The following is a 9,764-nucleotide window of genomic DNA, read 5'->3' on the forward strand; positions in this document are numbered from 1 at the left end:
AAACGGGTAAAAGTGAAATGTAACAGACAACTTCTCAGTAATGACCCACCTGCACCCTGTCCAGCTAACAGGCGTTTACTAAGCATCCACCTTCGAGTAACAGGCCCAGTGCCCAGTGTTGAAACAGTGGAGACGGGGTCATGGTCTCAGTGCCACAATGACAGCTCCAGGAGGGCAGGGAGCTCTTACTCACCAATGTATCGCCAGTAGCTAGACCAAGCTGAGCACATAGTAGGTACTCAGTAATTATTTGTTGAATGAATGGGATAAATCAGTCAATAAATGACTGCAAGGTACAATCCAGTGGGCCTCTGGCTCATTTTTAAGAACTTGAGCAAGTTTATCTCTCTGAGCTGCTTTCCGCTCATCTGTGAAGGCAGAGGTGTTTAACTCATCTCTGTAATTATTCCATTAATGGAATAATAATTTATTATTTTAATAAATCATTGAGCACTGCTGTGGACAGGGCACTGTTGTAAAGAAGCCTAGGAGACAATAGTATTTCACTTCTCCTTTATGGAAGAAGGAACCGGCACATAGAGGCAGTGTATCCTGTGCTCCTGGACAAGGGAATCTGAGTTTCGGAGGAAAAACGGGGGCTCTGACAAAGCGATAGGGAAAAGAAGATATCTTCAGAGAGAAAAGCCCTGTCCAAGGTGTCACTGCGCTCTGTTAAGGGCTGACGTAGGAGAGACCAATCCCGCCCCAACCTGGCAACCTAACCCCGCCCCCTGGCGGCTTCATGACCACACCCTCGGCTCATGCGCCTCCTGCACCGGCGCCTGGCCTGGCGGCGCGCGCGCCGAAGCCGATCGCGGGCCGGGCGGAAGTAGGCCCGGCGGGCTGGGAGGTGGGAGCGCGGGAAGCACTTTTAAAGGAACCTTGTCCACCCGGCAGTCGGTATGGGAGAAGTAGAGGAGAAACAAGGCTGTGTGACCCCTCCCAGAGGTAACAAGGGAGAGAAAAAAACCCTGTAAATACCCTCGGGGCAGTAATGGGAATGACACCCCCACACACACACCGGGGGTGGGGGGCAATACGGGGTAGAAAAGAGTATGGAATGACACCTTCTGGGTAATAGAGGTAGATGGGAATGAGTAACACCCTCGGGCAGTGAGAGGGAGCGGGGACTCCAAAAGTGTAATCGGGATAATAAGGGTGGGGCTCCATACTGCTCTACCACCCAAGAAGGAGGGTAGGCTCTGCCAGCGAGCCAGACTGCAGGTAAGAGGACTTACAGCTCCAGCTTGGAACAGTTCCCCTCTCCCTTCCCCCGCACTCAACATTCTGCCATCTCCTTCCCCCGTTGGGGTGCACAGCCATGGCCAAACCACCCGCCCCGGGCTCGGTGATTGTTCTGGACTGGCACGAAAGCACCGAGGGCAAGGAGTACCTGGCCTACATCCTGCGCAAGAACCGCCGGCGGGTGTTTGGTAAGTACCCTCCCTCCCCCAAGCTTGTCACCTGCCATTCCTTAGGGAGAACAGTCACACCTATTGCTCCCTGAGGGGAACAGAGAAGCAAAGCAGTGAGGGCCCGCGGCACTGCACTCGTCAGCCTTGGGGACCCCTGGGCTATCCCTGGGGCCCGCCCCCACCCCAAAATCTTCTTAGAGCCAATTCCATCATCAGAGCCACAAACATGGAAACAGGTGAAACCCTGCCAGGAACTACTGTCACCAGAGAGGCTGTTGATTGAGCCCTCACCCGGTGCCAGGGCCCTCTGCTGGGCACTTTACACCACAGACTCCCATTTCACCTCCATAGCACATCTTACAGTCTTGTTAAGACTAGTGAGGAGACACAAGCCTCTTTCTTATTCTGCTGTCTCCAGGATAAGACACTCCTGTTCCCCAGGATGAAGCCAGCTCCTGCAGGCAGGGCCGGGCTGACAGGCCAGCAGAAGGACCTGGCATTGGCCATGAGAGTCCACCTCTGACTAAGAGAGATGAAGCCCTAGAGGGCTTAAAGCCAGAGAATGAAAGGGCAACCCATAACTTAGGACTTTGGGTCCTCTGTCTACCGATATATCATAATCTAAACTTTTTTTGTGTGCAAGTTTTAAATTAAAAACATTCATAAAGATCTTGAACCTGACCTGTGGTGGCGCAGTGGATAGGGCGTCAACCTGGAATGCTGAGGTTGCTGGTTCCAAACCCCCACCTTGTCAGGTCAGGGCACATAAGGGAAGTAACTGCGAGTTGATGCTTCCCACTCCTCTCCCCCTGCCTTTCTCTCTCTCTCTCTCTCTCTCTCTCTCTCTCTCTCTCTCCTCTCTCTAAAATTAAAAAAAAAATCTTAAAAAAAAAGATCTTGATATATTAACTGTAAGGAGTTTATTTATAGTAAGAATACTTCTGATGATATTTCTCTGCTGAGGAGTTATGAAACACCTTGCTTTTACATGTGAGAAATCTGGAACATGTGATAACCATCTCGTGCATCAAACTTAAATAATTTGGTGTTGTTTGGAGTGGGCGTTGGCCCAGCTCACAGAGCATGTGTTCTCAGCAGAGATTCATCCAGGGGTGCTGCCTGTGTCCCAGGCCTCGGTAGTGCGTGTAGAGAACCACAGATGGTTGGCAGTGAAAAGCCCATAGAGGTGAGGTTATCCCACCCGGGGTCTGATGGGTCAAGACTCTGGGTGGAACAGCCTAACCCCACACGACTCCCTCCTTGCCCCAGGACTACTTGAGCGACCAGTGCTGCCCCCAGCTGTGGCCATTGACACAGCCAGCTACAAGATCTTTGTGTCTGGAAAGAGTGGCGTGGGCAAGACGGCGCTGGTGGCCAAGCTAGCTGGTCTGGAGGTGCCCGTGGTACACCATGAGACCACTGGTGAGTCCATCTTTGGAGGCCTTTCCTAGGGTGGAGAAAAGACTCTGGGCCACACAATCTGGGATTTGAACCAGCCGCCCCACCGTTTACTCTGCAGCTTTGGGAAGTCATTTCGCTTCTCTGAGCCTATTGGCTCCTCTGTCTAACAGCGATAATGGTACCAATCTTATGGAGTTGTTGGGAGGTTGGTGCTAGTGATAGTGGTGGTAACATGCTTAGCATTGAGCTGGCACAAGGTTGGTGCTCAGGAAACACTATAATCTTCTTTCCTTGTTTCCTTCCACTGGATGCTGATGGACCATCATGTTGCAACATCCTCCAGTATCCTGGGACCTTTGGGTGTTCTTGTACATATGAGTGAAACTTTGTTGTCATGGCTGGTGCTAGGGCAGTGTCTCCCTGGTAGACTGGGGGCTCCTCCAGGGCAGGTTGGTTTCCCTCACCAGACAGGATTCTCCCAGATCAGGGAGTTTTCCCTATCAGACTCGGACCCGTGAGGGCAAGGGCGTATTTTTCCTGTCCCTTCCTGGCCCCCTACCTCTCCCCACCTCTAAGTGCTAAGTGGCTGACCCCGGCTCCCCAGGCATCCAGACCACCGTGGTATATTGGCCGGCCAAGCTGCAGGTCAGTGACCGTGTCGTCATGTTCCGCTTTGAGTTCTGGGACTGTGGGGAGTCTGCGCTCAAAAAGTTCGACCACATGCTGCCGGTGAGCATGCAGGTGGGCTGGGTGGGTCCCGGAGGGGCCAGTTGTCTGGGGTGGGCTGTTGAGTTCGGGTGTCTGAGCCCAGCCTGCCTGGCTTGCAGGAGCCAGAATTGGGCACAAATGGGCTAAGGGTACTGCTCTAGCTGGGAGAGCTCTGAGCTAGCCTTGGGGACTAGATCCCAGCCAAGGTTTGCCCTGGGACCAGCCACCCACTGCTCTGGGCCTTAGTTTTCCAGTTTGTAAAGGGAGGGATTGTGCTGCGACTTCTCGAGGCCCTGCAGGGATAGAAGGGTGCCGTCCCGTGGTCACAGCCTTGAGTCAGCCTCTGTACCCCCAGGCCTGCACAGAGAAAACAGACGCTGTCCTCTTCCTCTTCTCTTTCACTGACCGGGCCTCCTTCGAAGACCTCCCTGGACAGCTGACCCGTATCGCAGGCGAGGCCCCTGCTGTTGTCAGGATGGTCGTGGGCTCCAAGTATCCTTTGGGTAGACCCTAGGACTGTCAGAGGCCACATTTGGCAAGATGTAGACCCTACCTCTGCCCAGCCATGGGGTCCTGCCCCATGGACTTTATTTTAAAGGCTGCAGCAGGGTCTCCCCCAGACCGTGGGTGTGAGGCTCCAGGGAAGAGGCAGAAGGCTGGGTTTGATGGGGTGGTTAGCAGAGGCTCCTTAACCCTCCTCCAGATTTGACCAGTACATGCACACGGATGTGCCTGAGCGTGACCTCACAACCTTTCGGCAGACCTGGGAATTGCCCCTCCTGCGGGTAAAGAGTGTGCCGGGGCGGCGGCTGGCTGATGGGCGCACACTGGATGGGTGGGCAGGGCTGGCCGACGTCGCCCACGTGCTCAATGGCCTGGCGGAGCAGCTGTGGCACCAGGACCAGGTGGCAGCTGGCCTGCTCCCCAACCCCCCAGAGAACACCCCTGGCTGACATGAATGGGCACCTATGATCCCTACTATTGACCCAGCTGACCCAGAGCAGGAAACTGGACCCAGAACCTAGTGCTGGGGCAGGAGTATTGATCCCATACTAAGGAGTAGTCAGGGAGGACGTTGGCCTGCGAAGACTTGCCCCAGCAGCACTTCCCTTGCAGAATTCACGGCAGCGAGGTGGGGACACAGTGCTGTGTGGGGCAGGGGCAGTGGTGTGAGGCCCTCTGGCCTCCCTGAGCCCTGGGGGGGTCTAGGCTCTGGAAACGGAAGAACTCCATGGACAGGGCCCCTTGACTCAAGCATCTCCCCCAGCCTCCTGCTGTCCCTTCCTCCTGCAGTACACAGGGAGGGTGACTGGGGAGAGGGGACCCTCACCTGGGCCCTGGACCTCAAGTGACTTCAATCAAAAGAAATAATAATATGAGAATAAACTGTGTTTTGAACACTCACAACTGTAAACCTTTTCCCCCACCCTGTCGCTGAAGTAATACCATCTGCTATACCAGAAAACCCTTAAGTCTCTGTGGTTTAACGCTATAGAAGTGTTTTTCTCGGTTATGTCTCTCCTCAGGTGGAGGTGAAGGTGGCTCTGGGGTCTCTGCTCCATGCGTTCATTCAGAGACCCAGGCTCTGAGATCTTCAACATGTGGCTTCCCAGTTTGTCCTGGGCTGCACCATCCCATGAGCAGATCAATGAGTGCAAGTGAGAGGTCACCCAGGAGGTTTCTTTGGGTCTGGCCCAGGGCAGTGCCCCTCATTTCTGTCCGCATTCCTTTGGCCAGTACCTAGTCACATGGCCACATGGAGCTGCAGGGGAGGCTGAGAGGTGTAGTCCACTGCCACGAACCAGGGCGGCTGGTAATTCCAGGTCCTGAGTGAGAACAATGCGGAAAGAAAATAGACTTAAAGAGAAAAAGGATGGGATCAGGAGGCCTCTGCAAGCCATGGCAACTCAGCAAAACAGCCCCTGGTTTGCTTTATTATATAGCCATATGCAAATAAGGAAGTCTCCAATACAAAGTTACACATGTGAGGCAAAAACAGGAATTCTCTTAAGCAGGGGTCCCCAAACTATGGCCCGTGGGCTGCATCTGGCCCCCTGAGGCCATTTATCCAGCCCCCACCACACTTCCGGAAGGGGCACCTCTTTCATTGGTGGTCAGTGAGAGGAGTACTGTATGTGGCAGCGCCGCAAATCGCGACGTCGCTCACGTACGTACTACTTCCGGTGACGTGGACGCATGCGTCATGGCTCGGGAAGCGCGTCATATGACGCATGCACATCTGGTCTGGGGCTGTGGCGCTCCACATTGAAATACTGGTCAGTTTGTTGATTTAAATTTACTTGTTCTTTATTTTAAATATTGTATTTGTTCCCGTTTTGTTTTTTTACTTTAAAATAAGATATGTGCAGTGTGCATAGGGATTTGTTCATAGTTTTTTCTATAGTCCGGCCCTCCAACGGTCTAAGGGCCGGTGAACTGGCCCCCTGTGTAAAAAGTTTGAAGACCCCTGCTCTTAAGGCATAAACAGGAATCCCCACGACCACCATGCATAAGTGAAATCAACCAACATCTGAACAAACAAAGAGTGAGAGGAAGGGCATGTAAATTGCTTCTAGCAACTTAAGCAAGCAAGTGAAGTGGGGGGATGGGATGAATGCAAATACTCAGCTTCTTAGCCACTATGGAGGTGGGGGGGAACTTAGCCTTTGGCTAAGCCTCGTACAAAGAGCTTTGCCACTTGCAGTCTCCCACAGTCCACCTGTGTGTCCAGGAAGCAAGCGCCTCAGTGTACAGTTCCTTGATTGTGAAGCTGTCAAGCTAGGCTTAGGACAAGGGCCCTGCCAGCCTGGGGGCATCAGAAAGCATCACTGGGCCAAGTGGGGGTCAAGAAGTGAGGTGCCTGTTGGCAGCTCTGCCCTGTGGGAAGCCAGTAAGGACAGGAGCAGGAAGGGGAGTGAACTTGCCCGTTTCTGTGTTGATTCCCAAAGTCAACTGGCCCTTGGAGTTGCCTCTTGAGAAGTCAGCACGGGCAGCTCTGTACGCCCCATACTCACACACATGATCATGTGTGCACACACCAGCACTGTCCTAAAATTCTCCCCTCCTGGCATAGCCCCCAGCTCACACTCCTGAGCTCACACTGATTGCCTTCATGGCACTTGTCACGTCTGTCTACCTTGGGCACTACATAGGCTTGTCAACCCTTCCAGGGCCTAATAGACCGACCAGCGCCTTCTTACCTCCAATGCTGGTTCACAGCTGATACCAGAGCTTAGCCCATACCCTAGAGAAAGAATATCCCTGAGCAGGACGCCAAGACCCCCAGCAGCACAGCCTGTAGACGACAGACCTCCCCACTGTGGCCTCTACCTCTGCTTCTAGGCAGCTGGCATTCAGCCCAGTTCCCTCGGTTCTTAGCTCCAGTTGACTTGGACCCCCCAGGGGAGCAGCAAACTGTGGGAGGAGGACCCGTGAAGATAGCCTCTGGGGCCTGACCAGGCGGTGGCGCAGTGGATTGAGTGTTGGACTGGGATGTGGAAGGACCCAGGTTCGAGACCCCAAGGTCGCCAGCTTGAGCACGGGCTCATCTGGCTTGAGCAAAAGCTCACCAGCTTGGACCCAGGGTCACTGGCTCCAGCAAGGGGTTACTCAGTCTGCTGAAGGCCCGCAGTCAAGGCACATATGAGAAAGCAATCAATGAACAACTAAGAAGTCTCAACGCGCGAAGAAAAACTAATGATTGATGCTTCTCATCTGTCTCCATTCCTGTCTGTCTGTCCCTGTCTATCCCTCTGACTCTCTCTTCGTCTCTGTAAAAAAAATAAAAAATAAAATAAAAATAAAAAAACTGCTAAAGATGAAAAAAAAAAAAAAAAAAAAAAAAAAAAAGGCCTCTGGGCCTGAATATGACCCTCCAGCTATAGGTACCTGTCTTATGGGCACCAGCTACCCTGCATCCCAACCAGTTATCTCCGGGCTTAAAACTCTCCCAGAAAGGAAGCTTTCGAATCGTCCCTGGGTACCAGCTCTGCTAGAGTCAGAGGGTTGCTCTGGAGAGATAACCTGGATCCTCCCCACAACAGGGCAGGCCAGTCATCCTGGTTAGCACTGCTCCAGTCAGAGAATCACCCGTCACCCAACTTCACCCCAAGTCAAGGGCAAACACTTCCCATCACCGTCTCCCTGGGAAGGAACAAAGCAGGGAGGAAGATGGGGCTGGGACTTGGAGCCCGGCCACCCACCATCCAGTTTGATCACCACAGCATAGCCAGTATCTACTGCACTGCATAGCACAGTATGCTGTCAGTGGTCACTGGATAAACTTAGGTGTTATTTACTCATTCATCCGCCCACCCACCTACCCATCCATTCTCATGTCCATCACCCATGCTCCCATCTGCTCCCCCACCTAGCCATGTTCTCCCACCCACCAGTCTGCCCGTCTACCTCCACGTGTACACCCACTTATAGAGATTTGTCAGTTGTTTTCCTGTCTAGTTTTCTCACCCATCTGTCTATCTGCTGCTCACCCATTCTCTGTCCAGTCCTCTCCCACATGTGCATCCATTTGTTTGTTTGTTTGTTTAGAGATAGAGAAGGGAGAGAGATAGATAGGGAGAGACAGACAGGAACGGAGAGAGATGAGAAGCATCAATCATTAGTTTTTCGTTGCGACACCATAGTTGTTCATTGATTGCTTTCTCATATGTGCCTTGACCGTGGGGCTACAGCAGACCGAGTAACCCCTTGCTTGAGCCAGCGACTTTGGGTCCAAGCTGGTGAGCTTTGCTCAAACCAGATAAGCCCGCGCTCAAGCTGGCGACCTCGAGGTCTCAAACCTGGATCCTCTGCATCCCAGTCCAATGCTCTATCCCCTGCGCCACCGCCTGGTCAGGCTGTGCGTCCATTTGTTAACTTCTCTGTCTAACTACCTGTCCATCCATCCATCAATCTATCCATCCATCCATCCATCCATCCACAGGTTCCCGGCCAGGCCCTGGGGAAGGCCTTGCAGAAACAAAAACGAATCAGACCGCATTCTGCACTTCCAGAGCTTACTGTGCAGGCAGGACAAGGTGGAGGGCATCCCCTACCCCAGGGCCATGACACCTAGCTTCTTGGGGCCTGGGATGAACATTTGTTACCCCTGTGACAGGAGTGCTCACATCCACAGTTTGCTGTCACCCAGTGACAGGCCTGAAGGAACCCTACTTCCCACCCCACACTCACCTTGGCCACCTATTCAAGGGGGCTCTGCAGCTGTCCTCATCATGGTGAGGGGGCTTTGGGCCCTTCCTCTGGAAAGACAGTTCCCTCGAGGGGCAGCTGGGACCCTGGTGGCCTGCCCTTCTGCTCTGACAGCGCCCCCTGCCAATCCCAGCTCCGTGTGGTAATGATTTTTGTCATTTATCGTGATATTGTAAGTGCTACAATGTTCCAGATGGGCAACCCGTGCTCATGACCCAAGTGAGTGCCCCTTGGGGAATCGGAGCGGGGGCAGTGTTCCAGCCCCAGGCCCAGTGGGAGCCTTAGGTTTCTCCCATCACATGGCTGGGCCTCAGGTGATGGCTGGCGCTCTGCCTAGGCTGGCAACATTGCCAACAAGAGCACTGTGCTCAACCTGCTACTGACGCTTCTCTTGGGCCAGGTCTACCCTCTCACTGGCTGAGAAGCTGGTGGGGGAGTGAGGGCAGGGGGTCGCAGTGGTGTCCTGGCATCGATTGGGAACTGAGAGTCCTGAGGAAGGGCTCCCTGCTCCTCAGAGCCTGCGGCTCCCACCTGCTCAGTCATCCTCAAGTGCGGGTGGCCAGGGGCACATGGTTGGCATTAGGGGAAGGTGGGTTGGGGACAGAGCACATGGGCTGATTTGATGGGTTGTGCTGTGCCCTGGCCGGGAATCAAACCAAGAACTTCCACACACTGGCCTGATACTGTACGGCTATGCCAACCGGCCAGGGACCCTTTTTCTTTTTCTTTTTTTTATTAAGATTTTATAGAGGTGGGGAGCGAGAAGTATCAAGTCATAGTTGCTTTACTTTAGTTGCTCATTGCTTGCTTGTTGTCTGTGCCTTGACCAGGCAAGCCCAGACTTTTGGGCTGGCAACCTCAGCATTACAGGTCGACGCTCTACCCACTGCGCCACCACAGGTCAGGCTGCTTCTCTCCCTTCTCTGTCGCATTCTTCAAAGGCAGGTGGGGAACCCCATCCTCTGAAGCTGTTGCCCCTGAAGGAAGTGGCCAAGCAGAGCAGCAGCATCCTTGAGCCTCCAGACTTGTCTC

The 9,764-nt window shown here is 53.5% G+C and overlaps 1 protein-coding gene across 3 annotated transcripts; it reads left to right on the top strand.

The window, feature by feature from the left end:
- Positions 1-792: 792 nt before the first annotated feature.
- CPLANE2 (ciliogenesis and planar polarity effector complex subunit 2) lies at positions 793-8,915 on the top strand. 3 transcript variants are annotated; one of them, XM_066270341.1, is made up of 7 exons: positions 793-948; positions 1,320-1,433; positions 2,685-2,837; positions 3,421-3,545; positions 3,880-4,016; positions 4,228-4,309; positions 8,467-8,915. In XM_066270341.1, the coding sequence occupies exons 1-7, from the start codon at positions 903-905 to the stop codon at positions 8,596-8,598; spliced, it is 789 nt and encodes a 262-aa protein (XP_066126438.1). In that variant the 5' UTR covers positions 793-902; the 3' UTR covers positions 8,599-8,915. The 3 variants fall into 3 exon arrangements, with proteins under 3 accessions (XP_066126438.1, XP_066126439.1, XP_066126437.1); XM_066270342.1 differs by lacking the exon at positions 8,467-8,915 and adding an exon at positions 5,051-5,790 and having other exon boundaries at positions 794-948; XM_066270340.1 differs by lacking the exon at positions 8,467-8,915 and having other exon boundaries at positions 796-948; positions 4,228-5,014.
- The last annotated feature ends 849 nt before the right edge of the window (positions 8,916-9,764 follow it).

Source organism: Saccopteryx bilineata, chromosome 3, assembly GCF_036850765.1.
Source record: "Saccopteryx bilineata isolate mSacBil1 chromosome 3, mSacBil1_pri_phased_curated, whole genome shotgun sequence".
Classification (NCBI taxonomy): domain Eukaryota; kingdom Metazoa; phylum Chordata; class Mammalia; order Chiroptera; family Emballonuridae; genus Saccopteryx; species Saccopteryx bilineata.

Bases quoted from the DNA above. Each gene is read 5' to 3' on its own strand.
- CPLANE2 (XM_066270340.1), top strand. From the start codon at position 903: ATGGGAGAAGTAGAGGAGAAACAAGGCTGTGTGACCCCTCCCAGAG. The intron at 2,838-3,420 runs GTGAGTCCATCT...CCGGCTCCCCAG, and splicing joins GGTACACCATGAGACCACTG to GCATCCAGACCACCGTGGTA. The intron at 3,546-3,879 runs GTGAGCATGCAG...CTGTACCCCCAG, and splicing joins AGTTCGACCACATGCTGCCG to GCCTGCACAGAGAAAACAGA.